Raw genomic sequence first — 22,401 nt, 5'->3', positions numbered from 1 at the left:
CAATGGAGTTTCGCCTACAAGAAAATCAATGGAGTCTCAACATAATATTATTAATATCAATCAATTCATCTATTCATTACTTTGATTTACATTGATTAGCCTTATTTATAAGCTTCTCTAAGAAATCCAAAGTCTACTAAGGTTCTAATAACCTATTATGACTCTAATCAGTGTTGTCATAGGCAAAAGGCGATGCCAAGGCGATAGGACCCTTTTTAGCTTGAAGCGAAAGGCGAAAATTAAGGCGATCACCTAATTATTATAAGGCGATAATTAAGGCGATCACCTAATTATTATAAGGCGATAAAATAATATATATATATATATATATATATATATATATATATATATATATATATATATATATATATATATTTACCATTTTACCTATTCTATACTCAACCAATATAAATATTCTTCAATATTCAATATTACTAAATTTTCATCCCCTATGATGCCTTATAAAATTAAAAAAATAGTAATAATCATTCAAAGTGTTAAATATAATACCCCAAATCATAAGAAAAGTCATACTATTTAGATAAATTCATCATGTCCATATGCAAATTCTAAGGTTCCAAACATCCAAAAATTAAAATAAGAAATAAAATAAGATAATGAACATCTTAAAGAAGCTTTAAGTATCATCGTTGTAGTCATCATTGAAATTAAAATTTTCACCACTACCATCAAGACTAGATTGGTATCCCTCTATCTCATTATCATCCTCTACATTGCTCTCTTTCTCTTTAAAATCAGGTTGTGAAGTAGCAACCACTAAATCTCCCTTTAAACTTGTCTTTAATCTTGGTCGAAGTCTAGTGGAAATATTTGCATCTCCAACACCGGATGCACTTGCCATTGCACCCCGGCCATGTCAAGCTATCATCCTCAAAAACCAAGTCATCCTCCGCATGAATGGTGGTGTCTTCTTCACTTATTTTTCCAATCAACCACTCATTACTTTCATCAATATCTACTAATGAGATGGCGTCAATGACATTGCATCTATCATATTGTGCTTTAAGAGATTGGTTGTATTTAACAAACACCAAGTCATTGAGCCATTTTTGCTTTAGTTTGTTCTTTTTCTTGGTATGAATCTATAAACATTTATTAGTAAATGTTACCCCAAGTTAGTTATAACAACTTAAGTTACTTAACTAATAAAATTTCTAATTTTATAAATTTACATACTATATAATAAACAAAGTATTAAATACTTACGTGCTCAAACATGCTCCAATTACATTCACAACCTGATACACTACAAGTCAAGCTAAGAATCTTTATGGCTAGTTGTTGTAAATTTAGGGTTGTGTTGCCATATGGTTTCCACTATTCAACTACAATGTTTCAAATGAAAATAAAAAATTAGTAGACTAGCAAGTAATATTTGATCTAATAGCTAACAAAATAAGTATTTCAATATATTATTTAGAAATATAAACTTTCTTAAAGTACTTTATAGTTTATATCTAGAGCTAGCTTCTTCCTTGATCTAATGGCCATTGGAATATCGAAGAGACCTTCCGCATTCTTATAAATCTACAACTCACGAATGATCTTATCTTGCACATTAATGTCAGAAACTAACCTATTTATACAAGAATATAATCTTGATGTCACTTCTTCATTAAACTTCACACAAGGGTTGTCATAGAAAATTTTTGGAAGAAGTGACCTGCTGTATGCAAGGGACGATGAAGTTGATTTTCCCATCTCTTATCAATGATAGAGAATATCCCCTTGTACTTATCCTCATTCTTGTTAAATGACTTTTTGATAGTCTCTTTACATCTATCCATAGCTTCATATTTGTTCCAACCGGGCAATTTACCAAAAAATTCATCAAGGTTTGATTTCTTCTATCTGTTCACCCATCAGACATAATAGAAACTCCACACTTCATCCATGCAACATTATGATCTTTTAATGATTTTTTTGTGTACTCCACTTCTTTTTAAAGGATTGGAACTCTTAATTCATGATAACTTGGAGGTTTCATATTTGGACCATATTGTCTGATAGCTTTAACCATCCATTTAAAACTATCTAAATTTGCACAATTAAATGATATTCCTGCTTGATAAAAGAATCGACCAATGTATTGACATACACTTTCTTCTTTTTTTTTTTAATTTTTTTTTTCAAACGCATCATTTATAGAACTTTGTTTCATCTTTCCCTCTTTCCGAAGTTGAATTATTTTTTCTGGCTTTTGAGACACAAAAGCATCAATGGGACATTTTGTTGTTGACTACATTTTCTTATTACTTCCTATGCCTCTTCTTCTATTATCAATCATTTTTTTTCCATTCAAATTGACTTCTTCAAGTTCCTCTTTCTCATCAATATCAACAATGTTTTCTAAGCTACCAAATTTAGGAAAAGAACTATAGTTGTCTTTTTTATTTATTTTATTAGTCATATACTACTCAAGCTGTTCTCTTACTTTCTATGGACATTTTAAACACCTTGTAGCATTTCCTTTTTTTCCTATTTGATGTTGCTTTGTTATAAAAATTCCACTTTTTGTCTCATTCTCACCAAATAAACATGTAATTGAATTTGTATCTTTAGGATCGTTCAAAAAAATATATTTTCAAGCCAGATCTTTTTTGTTCGAACCTTTTGATGACATGCCATCTTTTGATGCCATTTCCAAAATCTAAATTTGTTTTTTTTTTTTTTAAAGAAAGAATTAAAAATAAAAAATATAAGAAATATAAGACAACAATGTAAAAAAGTTATAAAATACAAAACACTTTTATTTTTTATAACAAATAATAAAATTCTCATGTAAGAAGTATGGTCCATTGAATGATATATTTTCAATGATAAGAACTTATAAGTGGTGAAAGTGGTGGGACCCATTGAAATGATGAGTCTCAGGGTGGAGTATGGCTTTATGCAAATGTGCAGTGGCAACAAAAAATTGTTAAAATCTTTATAGTGTGTGTACTATGTAGTGGAACTATTACAGGCATAAAAAAAATATTTGTCTTAGGAAGGTAGAGTATGGGTCTCTATAATATATAGTGATAGTAGGAAATGGTCAACTTTTTGTGTAGTGACACTGTTGCAGGCAGTTTTGTAGTGTGCAGTATTCTAGTGACAGCATAAAGTAAAAAACAAAAAAAAATGGGCCCATGTGAGTCTTTACATCACAAGCAAAGCAAAGACAAGTTTTTGCTTTCTAGAAAATAAAATAAAAAAACAATAGTCAATAGCTATGAAATGTGTAAAAGAGGGCAACCTTCTTTCTTCAAAACATAAACAAAGATAATATTTTTCTTTAAAAAAAGGTTGGCTTCATAGTTCAAAACTTCAAATCATGAAGAACAGAAAACAAAAGACATAAGAAGAGTTATAGAGAAGAGACAGAAGAGAAAACCTTGCCAAAGTGATCCACGTAGCTGCTGAAATCTTCTTCCTTCCACCTTGTCTTCTTCTTGCTAAAAAGTAACAAAAGACTTTCTTTTCTTATTCCCTTCATCTCGTCTTTTTCTTAAGCCCTAAATCTTGTTATTCTTTTTTTTTTTTTTTTTCTCATTTTGTTAAGGCTTTGTTATCAACATTTTGTTGAGATATTAGGAATGTTTAGATATTAGGAAAGTTGAGATATTAAGAATATTGAGATATTAGGAATATTGAGATATTAGGAAAGTTGAGATATTAGGATATTAGTTGTTATTTCCTTATATCATTCTTTCCTTGTATCATTATTTCCCATTCTTAGAATGGTGATTACCCTCTATATATACTCTGTACATGAACGAATGAAAGAATGAATGAAAAAACTACCATTTATCAATTTGAAGATGGTATCAGAGCTATGGAACTGAAATCCTGGATATTTTGTCACTATGGTAGTCCGACAGCGATCAACCATCCTAAGACAAGCCCTAATATTGATAAGTCAACCTTCAAATGCACTCACTACAATAAGACTGATCCCACCAGTCTGGATATCCCACAATTTCAAAGTAACGACTCTTGGTATGACCATGAAAACAATGAGGAACCGAGGGTTTGAACCATGGACCTTTAGATCATGTTTAGGCTATCAACACTTTGTTATTAATGATAATAATCGTGATCAACGGAAGAAGGATTCCAAGAAAACCTCAATTGCAACTGTTGCTAAAATAAAAACAGAGGCTAATGTTGCTGAGAAAGCCTCTGCATTGGTAGCCGCTATAGATCATGGTGGTAAGTTTTTAAATACTTTTACACCTGTTATTAATAGTGCATGGATAATTGATTCTGGTGCTACAGATCATATGACTTTTGATTCTAGACAGGTTTCACCCCTAAGACCTTCCTCACAAAAAATTGTTTCCATAACCAATGGTAACACAACCCCAGTCATTGGGAAATGATCCTTAACTCTTACCGATACTTTGAATTTGGATTGTGTTTTAGTTGTTCCATTTTTAGATTACAATCTTTTGTCAGTTTCTCAAATCACTACAGCCTTATCTTGTATTGTCATTTTTTTGCCTCAATTTTGTGTGATTAAGGACATCCAAACAAGACAGATGATTGGTTGTGGTATTAAGCAAGGAAAACTCTATTACTTGGACTTGCAGTCAAATGATTCAAATAAGTTGCAACAAGCCTTGATGGCAGATGAATCGAGGGGGAGAAGAAAAAGTCCGAAATTTGGTTGTGGCATCGACGTCTGAGACATGCTTCCTTTGGTTATCTAAAAAAATTGTTTCCTAGTTTGTTTGCAAAGAGTGATATTTCTAGTTTCCGTTGTGATATTTGTGAATTGGCTAAAAGCCATCGTGTTTCGTTTCCATTAATTTTGAATAAAAGTCCGTTTCCTTTTATGGTTATACATTCTGATGTTTGGGCCCATCCAAAGTCCCAACTTTGAGTGGCTCACGTTGGTTTGTTACTTTTATTGATGATTGTACCAGAATGACATGGTTATGCTTGATGAAGACCAAAGATGAAGTGAACTTGTTGTTTCAAAAATTTCATAAAATGATTGAAACTCAGTACAATGCAAAGGTTCGGGTTCTGCGTAGTGATAATGGTGGAGAATATCAAAGTTCTGATCTTCAAAAGTATTTGGAAGGACATGACATCATTCATCAGACTACTTGTTCCAATACACCCCAGCAAAATGGAGTCGCTGAACGGAAAAATCGACACTTGTTAGGGGTTGTTCGTGCTTCCTTGATAGCAACAAAAACACCGATATCTTATTGGGGAGAAGCAATCACATCTGCAGCATACTTGATCAATCGGGTACCTTCCAACTCAATTAACTTCCAAACACCTCTCCAAGCTCTTACTAATGCCGTAGTTGCCCCAACCATCCCAAATCTACCTCCTCGTGTTTTGGTTGCGTGGCATTTGTGCATCTACATAAACACCAACGCACCAAGTTAACTTCCCATGCATTCCAATGTGTGTTTGTTGGATATGCATTGCACAAAAAGGGATATCGATGTTACCATCCTCCAACTCGACGAATGTATATTACAATGGATGTGGTGTTTCATGAAGATTCGATGTATTTTTCATCTGAGTCTGAACTTCAAGGGGAGTACCATAAAGAAATTCAGACTCTTGATTATGATTATCACATCTTTGAGGAGGATGAATCTGGACAATCTGAACTAGTGAACCAGGAAGCGGGTGAGTTGGATATGAGTGGTCAACAATTTGGGTCCGAAGATGTCTTCATTGAAATACCAAACCAATCGTCGTTTGTTGAGGGTGTTCTTAATTTGGAACCTAATCCATTCATGAATCGGTTACCACACCATCATAATAGAGGTATTCCTAAACCCACATATTAACCTGAATTGTCTACCAAAGTCAAATATCCCATGAGCAACTATGTGTCTAATCATCGTTTGTCTGAATCAAATAAGTCATTTGTAAATCAATTATCTACTGTAGCTATTCCTAACAGTGTGCAGGAAGCCTTAGCTGATCAAATGTGGAAAGCAGCCATGAATGAAGATATGAAATCATTGCAGAAGAATGAAACATGGGAACTCGTAGAATGTCCACCAGGAAAGAAGCCAGTTGGGTGTCATTGGATCTATACTATGAAGTACAAGGCAGATGGTAGTATTGAACGATTTAAAGCAAGATTGGTAGCAAAAGGGTACACTCAAACTTATGGAATTGACTATACAGAGACATTTGCATCTATAGCTAAGATCAACACAGTTCGAGTATTACTGTCTTTAGTTGCAAACCTAGATTGGCCATTACAACAGTTCGATATGAAAAATGCCTTTCTGCATGGCAAGTTATCTGAAGAAGTATATATGGATCTTCCACCAGGATGCATGGTGTCAAAAAAACAATGTCAGAAGGTGTGCAAATTGAAGAAGTCATTGTATGGGTTGAAGCAATCCTCGAGAGCATGGTTTGGAAGGTTCACAAAGTCAATGAGAGCTTTTGGCTATCGTCAAAGTAATTCAGATCACACTTTGTTCCTGAAAAAGCAACATGGTAAGATTACGACACTCATCGTATATGTGGATGACATGGTAGTTATAGGAAATGATCCTGAAGAAAGAAAAGCTCTGCAAAATTATCTATCTAGAGAATTCGAAATGAAAGATCTAGGTCCTCTGAAATACTTTCTTGGGATTGAAGTTTCTTGATCAAGTGAAGGAATTTTTCTGTCTCAAAGAAAGTATGCCTTAGATCTTTTACAGGAGACTGGAATGTCGGGATGTCAACCTGTTAATACACTAATAGAAGAAGGTCTGGAATTGTGTGTTGAGCCTAATCAAGTATCAACCGATAAAGAAAGATACCAGAGACTTGTGGGGAGATTAATGTACTTAGCTTATACAAGACCGGATCTTGTTTATGGATTGAGTATAGTGAGTAAATACATGCATAATCCTGGAGAGCAACATATGAATGTAGTCATGCGTATTTTGAGGTATTTGAAGAATGCTTCTAGGAAGAGAATTTTGTTCACTAAAAATGTTAATCATCAGAGTATAGAAGTATATACTGATGCTGATTGGGCCGGGGCAGTGGATGATAGGCGATCTACATCTGGTTACTTTACCTTTGTAGGTGGTAATCTTGTGACATGGAAAAGTAAGAAGCAGAATGTCGTTGCTCGTTCAAGTGCAGAAGCGGAATTTAGAGGTATGACTCTAGGACTTTGTGAGGCATTATGGCTAAGACTCCTCTTACATGATTTAGGTTACCTATCTAGGCAACCAATCCGATTGTTTTGTGACAATAAAGCTGCATGTGACATTGCTCATAATCCAGTACAACATGATTGTACAAAGCATGTCGAGGTGGATAGATTCTTCATTAAGGAAAAGTTGGATGATAAGATTGTGGAATTGCCTAAGATTCGATCAGAAGATCAATTGGCCGATATCCTCACCAAAGCTGTCTCAAGTCAAGTGTTCTCAAAATTTTTAGACAAGTTGGGCATGTGTGACATCCATGCACCAACTTGAGGGGTAGTGTTGAGATATTAGGAATGTTTTCTTTATATTATTCTTTCTTTATATTATTTACTGTTGAGATATTAGTAATGTTTAGATATTAGGAAAGTTGAGAAATTAAGAATATTGAGATATTAGGAATATTGAGATATTAGGAAAGTTGAGATATTAGGATATTAGTTGTTATTTCCTTATATCATTCTTTCCTTGTATCAGTCTTTCCCATTCTTAGAATGGTGATTACCCTCTATATATACTCTGTACATGAACGAAGGAAAGAATGAATGAAAAAACTACCATTTATCAATTTGAAGACATTTCAGCTTCTCCATATCTAAACTTTCCAAACTTTATTTTTAATATTTTATTTTATTTTATTTTATTTTCCAAGTTTTCAACCTTATGAAAAAGGCAATCGCTATTACACCTTAAACCACTACAAGAAAAAAGGTCTTCATTGACAGTTTTTCATCGTCAAGATAAGGTATATCTGTTAAGGTAGATCAGTATTCACATATGTCGTCTATGCTAGTGTCAAGAAATGATAAAAGCTAGCTTGACATATGCATATGTTAAGTAGACCTTATTTCTATCAATGTAGGAATCTTATTAATATGACATATGTTAAAACGTTTCTTCCACTTTAGTCAAGGTTAGGTTAAACATATGTGAAGGTTAACTCATTGTTTTGTCAAGATTATATTCAATATATGTTAAGCTTAAGTATGATATATGTCAATGTTGTTTTATATGCTTTTAAATTTAATTTACACATATGTCAAGGATGTTTTTTGTTATTTTTTTTTTTCAAAGTTGAAATTTTAATATGTTAAGGTTCTTTTATTCTTATGTCAAGGAATACAATTTCTTTTATGTCAAGATTTCTTTATTCATATAAAGGAAATTGTTTTATTTCATATCAAGGTTGCATATGGAACATGTCAACAACCTAACCTGTTGCCCAAATAATTTGCATCAAAATTGAACCTGTTGTGTGTGTGTGTATATATATATATATATATAAAGTACATGAATGTATAAAATATACTTTAAAAAAAATATGAACATGTAGGCAAATATATTGACAAAAAAAAAAAAAAACCTTAATATCCTTACATAATCTTATATTATCTCACATACATCCAAAAAAAGGCAAATATGTACCCAAAAATCCAATAGTTATACATGATAAATATAATGTAGCCATGATCTTGTGCCTTCAAAAGTGCTGTAATTGCTGCAAATGCCACCAAATCTTCTGCAAGTAAGAAAAAAAAATTAGTATATGTTTATATTTGAAAGATTAATAAAAGGATATAAACATGTATCCAAATATATTCCTAAACAACCTAACAACTATATAAAATCTTATTATCTTGTCAAATATATATGAAAAAAGAATAGATATTTACCCAAAAATAACCAAATATCAAGTAGCTGTACATGATAACAAAAATTTATGCGTGATCTGCTCCTCTAAAAACTGCAGCACTGCAAATGTCACCTAACCTTTGGCAAGAAAGAAAAAAGTAACATTATTTTATATTTATTTTTTAAAGTTTATTAAAAATTCAATGAAAAAAAATCTACATCCAATGTATATTAAACATGTCACCTAATCTTTTGCAAGTATGAAAAAAAAACAACATTATTTTATATTTGTGTTTGAAAGTTCATTAAAAAGATATAAATATGTATCCTAAATATATCAAAATGTATCCACAAACAACCCAGCAAGTATACATGATCTTATACTATTATCAAATAGTCCAAAACATAGTTCTGAACCAAGATTAGAACGCTAGATGTATCCACTCATGACTACTATCTACCACTCATTTTCATCCAATTCCACTCATAGTGAGAAACTCGATTCAATTAGTCCAAAACTACATGCAGCAGTGACTAAACATGGGTTTGAATCCAATCTTCCTGTCATGAATTCTATACTAGACATGAATTGCAGGTGTAGTTGTTTCTCTGAAGCAAATAGATATTTCTATGAAATGAATCAAAGGGATTTGATCACATGGAACACCTTGATCACGGGATATGAAAGATCCAATCCAACTGAGACATGTAAATAGTCCTTTATCTGATGCCACCAATATCTGATTCTTTGTTTAAATATACTTAAAGAATTCTCAAAACTATGTTTGCTTGCTATTTTCACAGCAAGAAACTTGTTGACTGGCTTGCCAGAGAATATTGGAAGGCTTTCACGTCTCATTCATCTTGACTTTCATCAGAACAGTGAGTGAATCTAGTCTCTACAAGGTTTTTCCAGTACGTATGTAAAGTTTTAGAGGAATTAATAGTGGTTTTTAAGTATACTCTTTTATCTGAACTATTTTCTCTCAACTCTTCTAATGAAACATGTGCATCTGAGTTATGCAGGAATTTCATCAATACCAGCATCAATAAAGGGCTGTTGTTCCCTTGTAGAGTTTTATATGGGGTCATTTTCTCATTCCTTGTTGCAACAAAATTTAGATATTTGGGAGTGTCTGGTGTACGTAGATTTTCTTTCATTTTAAATCTTTTTATATTTGATATTCATCTAGTTGTTGTGGCTTCAAGTTTCAAGAATAACGTGTTGTCTTTGCTACCAGCAGAGATTGGGGCACTTTCTCTTTTAGGGACATTAGATCTTCACTCAAACCAGGTGGGTAGACATTCTATATTCAGTTTAAGTATAAAATTTATCCGACCATGTCAAATTCTTCTGAGACTTCGGATATACCCTCTTTGAGTGATTTATCCTACATGTTATTTCTTCTTATCTTAGTTAGCTTCACATTTACCAGCATTATGGCTGCCTGCATGACCTTAGCATTTTTGAATTGTGGACAACAGATTCATGGGAGGATTATTCGAAGAGGCCTTGATGGGAATTTGGCCTTGTTTAATGCCCTTATAGACATGTATTCCAAATGTGGAAATATTGCTGATTCGCACCAAGTTTTTGGGGGTATGTCTCGTAGAGATTTGGTTTCTTGGACTACCATGATGATTGGGTATGGGACTCATGGGTATGGAGAAGAGGTTGTTGAATTGTTTGACAAGATGGTCAGGTCAGATATTAAGCCTGACTGAGTCTTGTTTATGGGCATTCTTAGTGCTTGCAGTCATGCTGGACTTGTAGATGAAGGCTTGAGATATTTTAAATTAATGGTGGGTGATTATAACATTAGTCCAGACCAGGAGATTTATGGGTGTGAAGTGGATTTGCTAGGACGTGCTGGGAAAGTTGAGGAAGCTTATGAACTCATAGAGAGCATGCCATTCAAGCCTGATGAGTGCGTTTGGGGGCCATTTCTTGGAGCTTGTAAAGTACACAGGTTTCCCAATTCTAGAAAATTAGCTGCTCACAGGATATTGGATCTGAGGCCTAATATGGCAGGGACTTATGTGATGCTATCAAATATATATGCAGCTGATGGTAAGTGGGGGAGTTTGTAAGACTGAGAAAGTTGATGAAAAGAATGGGAAATAAAAAGGAGACTGGAAGGAGCTGGGTCGAGGTAGGAAATCATGTCTATAGTTTTGTTGTTGGGGATGAGGTGGGCCCCAAAATAGAGGGGATATATCAAGTTCTGGAAAATTTGATTGGGCATATGAAGGAATCAAGGTATGTTCCTGATTTAGATTGCTTGATATATGACTTAGAAGATGGCACTTGAGAAGCAGTTGAAGTCCAAAAGGTGAGAAAACCATACACAAATGGGGGATTGAAGAGAGTCATTTGATTTTTATGAACAACCTCGAAGTGGGTACTAGCAAGAAAGTTTCGAGGTGAATTGACCTTTCCATCTTTGAAAGAGATCCTATTTTATTATAACAGAGAAGAAGAATGATCTGTAGTAATAACATGATGGTGTGCAACAAATAAGACATCTTATCAGATCAGCAAAGACCATTGTTTGTATATACAAAATTCATAATGTACTTATCTTATGACCTTAATTTGTACTACAACACATTAATAACCAAAGAGAAATGCATTGAAAGATTATTCTTCAACTTACTTGGTTGTGAGTGCCCTTTGTTGTTTGGGACAACTTCTAGGACTGCAGCTTTAGATTTTGATAACATGTTTACAACCTCAAATCCATGGATGTGAAATGAAAGAGAAGATGTGTTATTTAAAATGCATACCATGTAGGACTAAGACATTCAACTCCTAAACCAAATTCAGGTTGATACGATCTTTGAAAATTTTGAAATCTCAAATTTAATCACTAGCAAGGAGCTAACCTTAACTTGTTATGGCATTGGCAAACCAAAAACTAATTGATGAGAGGAGCTTTCCTTCCATGGTGAACACCATTTCAATGGAGAGGAAGAGTGGCACTTTCCTTTATGTTGGATAACATTTCTATGAACCTGCAAGATTAACAAAAGACAAGGTTAAACTCATTTTGTAGCATTACTAAGACAGCCAAGTAAAATCTGCTTTAGATAGATTATGTATCATTTTTTATTCATAAAATCTACATCCAATGTATATTAAACATGTCACCTAATCTTTTGCAAGTATGAAAAAAAAAACAACATTATTTTATATTTGTGTTTGAAAGTTCATTAAAAAGATATAAATATGTATCCTAAATATATCAAAATGTATCCACAAACAACCTAACAAGTATACATGATCTTATACTATTATCAAATATATATATATAAGATATTTACTAAAAAAGAACCAAAAATTAAATAATTATGCATGAGAACAAGAATTTATACATGATTTTATACTCTAAAAATTGCAAGTGCTACAAATGCCACCCAACCTCTTGCAAGTAAGAAAAAAAAAAAAAAACAAAACAACATTACTTTAAGTCTATATTTGAAATTTTACTAAAATGATATTAACATGTACCAAAATTTATGCAAAAAGAATCCAACAAACATACATAATAAAAAAAAAAAAACATGAATTAGTACTTTCATCAAATGTATCTTTTAAAAGATATAGGTATGTACCCAAAAGTATCCAAAACTTCAGCATCTATGCATGACAATAAGATCTTACATATGATCTTGTCACCTCAAAATTGCAACAACTGCAAATGTCACCTGAAACCTTGCAAAGAGAAAAGATGCAACATTAATTGAAATTTATGTCTGAAATTTTATTAAAAAATTATAAATTAACATACCCACTATACTTGGTCTAAGATAAGAGTGCTAAAAAATGAGACCCATTGAGATCTCACTTCATCTAACTCAGCTCGTGAATAGGTTTTTTTTTCCTTCAAACTAAAATATATGACAAGAGAAAATATGTTATTGTGAAACATTAAATATATGTATAAGTTCTCATGTACTTATGAAAATACATAGGCAGATAAACCTGAGATGTTAAGAGACTTCTATTTGCAATTATGTCTCGCATGTATCGCATGACAAAATATCCGCACATGACACCATCCAACTGTTTGGGCCCCTATGAGCAAAATTATAGCAACAAAATTTCACAATCAAATATGACATCATATAAATTTGGTCAATTTTTTCATCATTCACATTTTAAATTTAAAAAAAGAATGAATGACATAATGTTAGTTTCAAGTAAAATTTGCACCTAAATTATACTCAATACATGTCTAGCATAATACCTTAAGCTCCCATGTTTACAACTTGGAGGGTTAAATTAGGTAAAATATAAGAATGTACAATAACATGTATATGTGAAATATGGAGAAAAAAAATGAATAGATAAATGTAATGATTAATTATATTTATTAAGAATAGTGATTAACTTTAAAAAAATATAATAGTTAACTTTTGTCTATGTGAGAATATCCCTTAGAAAAGATCATGACTTTGAAGACTTCATTAAGGTAAATCAATCAAGCTTCAAGAGCAATTATCGATAATATATTTGGAAATATGTAGTATTAACCTCATTTTACATCTCATAGATTGACATTATAGAAGAGAAATGCAATTAGTAATTATAAGGAATAAATGTTTTACATATGAACAATTTGATTGAAGATGGATAAAAGAGTAAAGAGTTTTGATTAAAGAGAGAAAGAGAGAGAGAGAGGTTGTGCCTTACAAGAAACATCTAAACTAAATATAGGATGTATATAAGACATACTAAGGTTAAAAGAAAGATATAAAGAACAACTCACACCTAAGTAACATGATCAAAGCTATCTAAAGGATCCCCATTGCTTCCTTACCCACACACACATCTAAATTGTTCTAAAGGATTGTAAATGCTATGGATATAGTGATCAAAATTTAATAATTGTTCTTCCTATGACCAACATTTCAAATTGACTAATTATGTATATATTAATTTTTTTATGCTTGAATTTTCTAAGGTTTGATCTTCCACATCATAATACAATTGAAAAAAGTCTTCTAGTCATGCATTTTTAACAAAAATTTTACTATTTTTCTTCTAGTTTCTATTACTATTTCTTGAAATATTAATTGTAGAAGGTAAAAATGGATCATAAATCTTTCAATCACATGAAAAAATGGGTTTGTTCTTTTTTAGTACTACTTCATTAATTAATAGTGGAATAATGGACATATGAGTACATTGTATTCATAGCATTTTAGATTATATTTTCGTAAGGTAGTGAAACAAACATATATGGTATCCTTCTCAACTCAAGTTAGAAATAGGAAATAATAACAAAAACAATTATAAACTAAGAAAATTCATATATATATATATATATATATATATATATATATATATATAGGTATATATTCATGTGAGAGAAAGCCACATAGAATCTTTACATTTCAAAAATCAAGTAAATTTTCATTCAAGAAAGCAACTTAAATGTAGGTAAGTCTTCAAAAAGTTTAGGAGAAAAAAAAAATGTAACCTCAACAACCATCCACTTGAGCTCTTTTTCAGATCCTTTCTTCTTTTGAGATACAAAAATTCGAAACCCCCTACAAAAAATAAGATTACATTAGTGTTCGTTTTGAGATATGAAAACTAAAATTATGGTAGGCTTACATGTTCACAATATCTTTTATATCTTGGTATGGTTGTTGCAATTGCGAGTCTAAATAGTAGACTATTTGTAATTTGAGGTCAATTACAGCCAAAACCCAATGAAACCTACAATATATTAACATATAATTTAGATAAATAGCATTTATAAGGCTAAGAAATTAAAAACAATTATGATTAACAACTTACCTTGGGTTATATGGAAGAAAAACCAAGTCTGCCAATTTGGAGTCTATTAGGCGATCAGCAATGAACCTTGCTCTTTTTTCAATTTGTGGGGCTATTGTTCCAGCCTTGGACACCATTCCTGGATGAATAAATATAATTTTCTCCTGTAGTGTCTCATCCAGATGTTCATGCAACCGCCTAATGAAATATCACCCAATTTAGAATTACTTAACAAAAAAAAAAAAAAAAAACAACTTCTACTTATTTATATCATGAATGTATCATAAAGATTTACAACAAAATCTCACCAAATATAGAAACATATGCAATTCATAGTCAACTCTTTTGCAGAAATTACATCATTCATTTCACTTGTCAAGAGGAAAGTTTGAAATTTCATCCCAAAAACATTGATTGGAAAGTCAACTTTGGGTGCCGGTTTACCCTCCAACATTGCTGAAACTGTTTTAGAAAACAGTTGTACATCTCTAGGATTCTCATATTTGATTTTCTTTGGGGATGCTTGTATCTTCTTCATTTTATTCTTCCTCTTGCCAACATCCTAAACACATAAATAGATGCATGACATTAAAATGAAAAATAAAGAAACCAAGAGTGTAGGAAAATATAACTCAACTTTGAAAGTTTGGGTATAACGTTATTCACCTCATCATCATCATTTATGACAAATGCAATAGGCCACAAAACCTCATATCCAACACCCTCCCTTATTGTCCTAATGTTTTCAGAAAGTGGGAATGGAAGAAGTGCATTAGGTTGAAGAGGGTAAAGGATGACCACTAATATATCAGCACCATCAATGGAAATCTGTGAATCTCGTAAATAAGTTCCATATGCAACAATGTTATCTTCAGTTTCAAGAGCTAATTTGCATTTATAAACCTGTAAAAACATATTTTGTAATCCTTAGTCTTTCATTATAGTTATTTTATATATTGTTTTTATAAATTTAACTTAGAAAAAGGTATATATACCTGAGTTAGTGGAGAAGCTTTTCGAGTCCCTTGTGCTGATAGGTTCTCCACATGAGCACTATCATGAGTCTTCCCTCCTATTTCTTCATGTTGCAACAATTGTTTCCTTATGTTTGTGCTGCTCACTTCAGAGCGGGGTGTGAGGGGTTCTTTTTTTTCAGCTTTCAAAGCAATGATCTCCTCTTCCAAGCTCTTGACTTTCTCCATTAACATCCTTTGACATTCCTCCTCTTCAAGAGTTTTTGTGGGTTTTGGTGTGTTGAAGAATTGTTTGGGCTTTTTTTTTCCACCTTTTCCTCTAACCCGTCCAGGATGCTCTAATGTACCCAATGCTAAAGTGAGGATATCCTTTTGGCCAACACATGTGATCTTCCCTTCCTCAACAGCCTTTGTCAACTCATCCTCCAAAAAAATATAAGATACTTCAAAAGTCATATTACAAAAAAAAAAAAAAAAAAACAAATGAAATTGACTAAAACTAAGTATAGGTTTGACAACTTACAATCTTTTCCACTACAGGCCTCGTAACTTCATCATATTCACCTTTTTTCAATCTTGCTAGCTTCCACAAGACCCATCTATCAATAGGTTTCCTCGAACCTGTCTTTTGCATCTATCAAAAAAAAAAAAGTGAAGTAATTAAACTTTACAAAAGTAAATGTCCAACAAAATAAAATATACTAATTCAACTTACCAATTCTTCTTGAAGTCCTGCATATCCTTTCCTACTCACTCGATGAATATAAACGTATTCTGCCCTCCTTTCTTTTCCTTTTTTTGATTTAACTTGAAACTCTTTTGACAACCTATTAGCCACTAACTTTCTCCAGTCTTCAATTGGAATGTAATTATATTCAGTTGGTGGCTGCAAAAGATACTCGGGCTTATCCTTATAAGGCAGGATATACTCTTTTGTCAATCTGTGCCTGAATGACCTAAAGCTAGTCCCAATGGATGATATGACGTTGTTTTTGCTATTCTCATCAACCAAGAATGCACCCTAAAATATAAGATCTTGATTATTTACACAAAATAAAGGAAAATAATTTCATTAGATTACTACATACTTTATAAGAAGATATTGATTATTTAATAATCATGTCAGTCTACACAAAATATAGAAAAATAATTTCAATAGATTTCTATATACCTTAACGCAATCCCATAATTTCTCCTTCAATTCCATAGGCACTACTCTCCAATCAATATGATAAACTGGCACCATGGTTCGTGCTAACACACCCATGTATGATACAAGCTGTACATATCCCTCACCTACTCCCTCACCATCATCATTATATTGAATGTCAATTTTCAGTCCTTCACTTCTCTTTTTAGCAATTTCAGGTTTTAAAGTTGGGCCTCTTAACCTTTTTGGTGAAGTAATCTTCTGTTTTCCTTCCTTTTCATCCATCTACATGACAATCAAAAGAATATGATTAATCTCATAATACATACATACATATATTAAAGTGTGAACACATTTATTACTAGTATTAAAATAGTGTAAAATTTTACAAAGACTTATTAAAATAATATAAAATTTTTAAACACCTAATAAAATATCATAAAAGGTTTCAGACATTTTCAAAACTTAATATTTTAATATAAAGTTTTTGGAAAACTTAATATTTTAATATAAAAATATTTTTCAACTTAATATTTTAATATAAAGTTTTTGGAAAACTTAATATTTTAATATAAAAATATTTTCAAACACCTATTAAAATAATAAAAGGGTTTTGTGCTTATGAACGTATAAAATTTAAGTTTTTGAAATCGGATATCTCAAAAATTCAGGTAGTAAAATTCAAAATTTTTTAAAACATCACTTCGTGTCAAGGTAATACCCCCCTTCTGACCAGACATAGTCTCCCTAAAACGCCAATTTTCCGGCAAAAACGGGTTTGAGGTCAAGGGTTAAGACTAAAGACTCTAGTTTTTAAAACATGATTTTACACCCAAAATTTTCTAAATAACCCAATTTTTTTTTTTTTTTTTTTTTTTTTTTTTTTTTTTTTATGTTGATGAGAACATTATATAAAAAGGATCCATGTATATTACAGATATTAACTAGTAAAGAAAACTTAAAAATAATTCAAATAATTTTCATTTCCCTACTTTACCTTTTTACCCCTTTTTACCCCCTAAGGGTAAGAAAAATACATAATAAAGAAATTTAAATGAAGGCAAAAAATTTAACAGAAAATTCTTACTTTCTTATTGATTGCTGATGAATTTACAAAGCTGAAGATGATGGAGCTTCTTTTTTACAGACAACTTTGCACACTATTGCACACACTCTCTCGGGCACACACTTCTTTCCTTTTACCACTAATATATAGGCAAAGCATTTACAAATGACAGGTGAGAATACAAGTGAGAATTAATTTCAAGTGGTTGGATGGTAGGAAAAATATTTACGGTGTTCAAAGGTTTGGTATAAAATAAATACAAAGACTTTTGAGACTATGACTTTAATTCATCCGTTCTTCTCTTCTTTCTTGTCTCTTTCTCTTGTCCTTTTCTTCTCTTTTTATTACATGCATAACACGTGGCTTGTGGATGTCTTTACTGCTTCTGAACTTGTACTGCCATGTTTAATTTTTGTAGTTGAAGACGCATTTACTGCTTCAATGTCGTCATTGCTGACATCATCCTTTCATTGCATTTTGTAGATTATGATAACTTTCATCGTCCAGGTTGTCCCAAAATAATGCGTCATCGCTGAGGTAGGAAGATGGTTCCGGTATATCTACACTGAGTTCGGTTATAAAATCCTGTTCTTCAGAAGTAATAAAAGGGTTTGGAACAATAATGTGTTCTAAAGGTTTTATTCTCCATATAGACATGGTTTTTGTTTCGCCAATGAGATGAAATAATTTATTCCGGGTTGGTCTAAGATCATAGATTTGAAAAGCTCTATAGCGAGTAAAAAATTCTGGAAATTCATCTAAACGGGTCATTTCCCATTCTGGTTCTTGTTGCGGGATGAGTGGTTCTTTATTATGTTTTATATATACATGATGATAGGCTGGTACTACTGATCCATCGGGTTGAAATAAAGGTGGAATGGTTTCCAAAGAAATATCTATATATTTTTCGGCTTTAAAAAGATAAGTTAAAATATCTTTCAATTTTTCTGGGAAGTTTTCAGGGATTTGAGATATATGGTTCATAAAAACATTTTTTAAAATTCCCTGATCCATAAGTTGCGGTACCAAATCAAAATTTTCTTTATTTACAACAGACATATTTACATAAGCTAAATATATAACAAAGAAAAATTCAGGGTCGTGATATGCCATATACCCTGTTTTTATCCCGACATTTTTAGTTCTAAAATGTTTATACAAAAGTTCTTGATTTTTAAACACTTTGTTATATTGGTTTTGTAGAAAAAAGGTTTTGACGAAAGAGTAGTTATCAACTCCAATTATGTTTTTAATAACAAGCCTTTCATATTGTTCAGTCAGAAGAGCTGATTTCTTAATTAAACTAATTACTTCAGGTTGACTGTTTGAACAGCTGGTTTGATTGGTTGACACTGTACTGGTTTTCAAATCTTCTATCAGTTTTTCTTGATTTTCTTGGATTTTGAGGTTTTGGAATTTTTGGGTTTCTAAAGCAATCAGTTGGTTTTGAAGGTTTTGTAAATGTTGGGCTAAAGCTGACACTGTTTTTCCATAAGCGTATTCTAAATTTTGGTTCGGAAAACTTTGTGGTTTTAAAGACCAAAAATTATCTACAATAACCTTATGTTCTTCAAAAAGGTTTTGAGAAAATAAAGAGTTAAGCCTTAGGTTTGGATTCAACACTTCGTTTAGACATATGGTTCCATATTGAAAGGTTCTAGCTTTCGTAGGTTTTCTTTGAGCCATGTTCCTGTAATCATGAAATCAATCATTAGTATTATCGACATTATTGATTATTTGTCTACTTAACCAGTCTGCTAATATATTATCTTTTCCTTTAATATGTTCAAATTTAGGTTTGAAACCAATTAAAGAGTTTTGAAACTTTATCCATCTTTTGGTGGACAGTTTTGAAGAATTTTTGTTTTCAAAGAATTTTTTAATATTCTCACAATCAGTTCTTAAAGTAAATTGTTCTTGGTTCAAAAATAATTGAAATTTTTCTAAGACTAATATTATTGCTTCAATTTCTAAGTCTGTAGAGCTAAGGTTCTTTTGATAATCATTAATAGTTCCACTACAATATCTACAAAGTTTTTCTTCTCCTATATTAGTTACTGCTAAAAGTATACCTCCCCATCCTGTTTGACTAGCATCAGTTTGGACTATTTTATATTCATTTTCTAAGGGTAAATGTAAGGTTGGGAGATGTTTCACAAGTTCTTTTATTTTCTGTATAAGTTTAATATCTTCTTGGTTAAAATATCTCTGTCCTGTATTTTTTGTTTTACTATAAAGGGGTCCAGCTAATCTACTAAGGTTTTTAATATATGGCCTAGCATAGTTTAATAATCCTAAAAAACTTTGAAGGGTTTTTAAGTCTTCGAGTTTGTCTGGAAAATTATTTATTTTTTGTACTATATGTTCTTGTAATTTTATTTGTCCATCCTCTAGTTCTAATCCTAAAAATTCTATTTGAGTCTTAAATAATTTCAATTTCTTTTTACTTACTATTAATCCATGACTAATTAATTTTTCAAAAATCAATTCTAAATGCTTTATGTGTTCTTGAAGAGTATATGAAAAGACAAGAATATCATCAATATATACAAGAACAAAAGAATATTTTCCAAAAATATTATCCATCATTCGTTGGAATATCTGAGGAGCATTTTTTTAGTCCAAATGGCATTACATTCCATTCATATAATCCACAAGGACATGAAAACGCTGTCCATGGTTTACTATCCTCTTCTAATCTGATTTGCCAAAATCCACTTTTACAGTCTAACTGAGAGAAATATTTACATCCTTGAATAGAATTAATTAAAGAATCTTTGTTCGGAATTTTATAGGCATCATCATATGTATTATCATTCAATCTTTTATAATTAATAACCATCCTAGCTTTTCCTCGTTTTTCTTCATTATGGTTCCTAACTAAAAAGGCTGAGGATCTATGGGGACTGAAACTTGGTTTTATGAGGTTATTTTGTAACAATTCTTCTATTTGAATTTTGAATTCCTTTGTATCTATAAGATTACATGCTATATCTGCAGTTTTTATTGTTAAATCTGGGTTTTTAATTGGTATTTTACAGGTTGTCTTATTTTTATTCCAATGTTTTTGTGGATCTTCTCCTATAATTCCTATTTTTTCTGCTTCTAATATAAGGTTTTTTAATCTATTTGCATTTCTTAATTGTTCTGAGTAGTCATTAATTATGCTATCTTTTTGTGCCTCCACTTTGCTAATTTGATGAGATGTTACATTATGATTTTTATTTAATACATTTTCCATGTTTGTATAAACAATTGTTGTGGTTTTAGGATGAAAACTAACTTGGTTATTTTGTATTGTTATCCCTCCTTGTAAAGAATGTACAAAATTTAGACCTAAAATAAAAGGATATAAACTTATAGTAGGTACAAGATAAGTTTGGGGTAATACTAAGGTTATGTTATTAATTATAATTGGTACATTTGAAATATACTTGGTTAGTATTAGTTTTTGTTGATTGTATTGGATTAACTCTACTGGTTGAATTAATGTTTGCTGATCTTCTTGAGGTACTAAGGTTTCAAATAAAAGGTTTTTACTGGCTCCAGTATCTAACATTGCGTCTACCTTTAATTCTATGGTTTTTAATTTAATTGTTGTTGGAAAAATAATAGATTTAACTTTATTTGCCATATTTACTTGTTCTATTGTTTGTATGGTTATTTTTTCAGGATTCATTGGTTCTTTTACAGGACTTTTTGGTTCTTCTGTGTCCTTAGGTTTTGAACTACTATCTTCTTCTTCTTTTGAAATTTTTCCTTTGATTATTATTTGTAAATCTTTCCATATATTATAAGGTTTTATTTTACTTTCTAAAGGTTGTACAAGGTTTTCTAAATTTAAAGGGGTTTTCTTAGCTTGATTTTCATCTTTTTCAATAATCATACAAATTTCTTCTTTTTCATTTTCACTATCTTCTACACTATATACACTTGAATTTTCACTTTCAAAGTCTAATTCACTGATAAGTTCTTCTTCTTCACTATCTAGCTGATACTCATTTATTAGGTTTATTTTTAATTGGGTTTTTCTATTTCGTTCATTTAATGGTTTTTTAAGCTCAGGACATTCAGGTCTTATATGGCCTTCCTGACCACACAAATAACATTTACACTGTCTTTTTCTTTCTGAGGTTCTTTTTCTTTTTATCCAAAACTTTCTAGGTTTTTTATACCTTGTATGATATGGTCGTTTTTTATAAAAGGTTTTTGACTTTCTTCTTAAAAATTTATTATATCTCTTAGGTTTTCTAAACTTATATTCTCTGCATCCTATATCTAGATTTTCTCCTATATGTAATTTTCTACAAAGTTGTTGATTTATGTCTTGTTTCTTTATCTGACTTCTTTCTCCTATGCTTACACATTCTCTTTCTAACCAATTTTTTACAAATTCTATTCTAGCACCTATATAAGGAGAGTTTTTATACTCGGAGGTTGTAAATTCATTCCATAGTCTAAGTCCTACGGGTCCTTGTATTTTTAATATATATTTATTTAAATATTCAGGGGTTCTGTCTACTCTAGCAAGGATTGCATATTTCCTAAATTTTTGTTCATATTCTCTTATATATGAAAGGTTACATAATTTC

The 22,401-nt window shown here is 31.3% G+C and overlaps 1 protein-coding gene, 1 long non-coding RNA gene and 1 pseudogene across 2 annotated transcripts; 1 reads left to right on the top strand and 2 right to left on the bottom strand.

Annotated features, from left to right (window-relative positions):
* Nucleotides 1-8,577: 8,577 nt before the first annotated feature.
* On the bottom strand, nt 8,578-12,712 carry LOC109121749 (uncharacterized). The gene is made up of 3 exons (XR_002029049.2): nt 12,447-12,712; nt 11,718-11,846; nt 8,578-8,718 (listed from the first exon to the last, which is right to left on the bottom strand). It is a non-coding gene; the product is annotated as an uncharacterized LOC109121749 (long non-coding RNA).
* Nucleotides 9,638-11,475, top strand: LOC109121748 (putative pentatricopeptide repeat-containing protein At1g56570; annotated as a pseudogene).
* Nucleotides 12,713-15,251: 2,539 nt separating the features above from the next.
* Nucleotides 15,252-16,228, bottom strand: LOC104878668 (uncharacterized). Its single transcript, XM_059735140.1, has 4 exons — nt 16,117-16,228; nt 15,615-16,016; nt 15,323-15,522; nt 15,252-15,255 (listed from the first exon to the last, which is right to left on the bottom strand). The coding sequence occupies exons 1-4, from the start codon at nt 16,225-16,227 to the stop codon at nt 15,252-15,254; spliced, it is 717 nt and encodes a 238-aa protein (XP_059591123.1). The 5' UTR covers nt 16,228.
* Nucleotides 16,229-22,401: the final 6,173 nt, after the last annotated feature.

The sequence above is a fragment of the Vitis vinifera genome, chromosome 19 (genome assembly GCF_030704535.1).
Source record: "Vitis vinifera cultivar Pinot Noir 40024 chromosome 19, ASM3070453v1".
NCBI classification, from domain to species: Eukaryota; Viridiplantae; Streptophyta; class Magnoliopsida; order Vitales; family Vitaceae; genus Vitis; species Vitis vinifera.
Note: the sequence above shows the minus strand (reverse complement) of the source record. Positions and strands in the feature narration are given on the sequence as shown.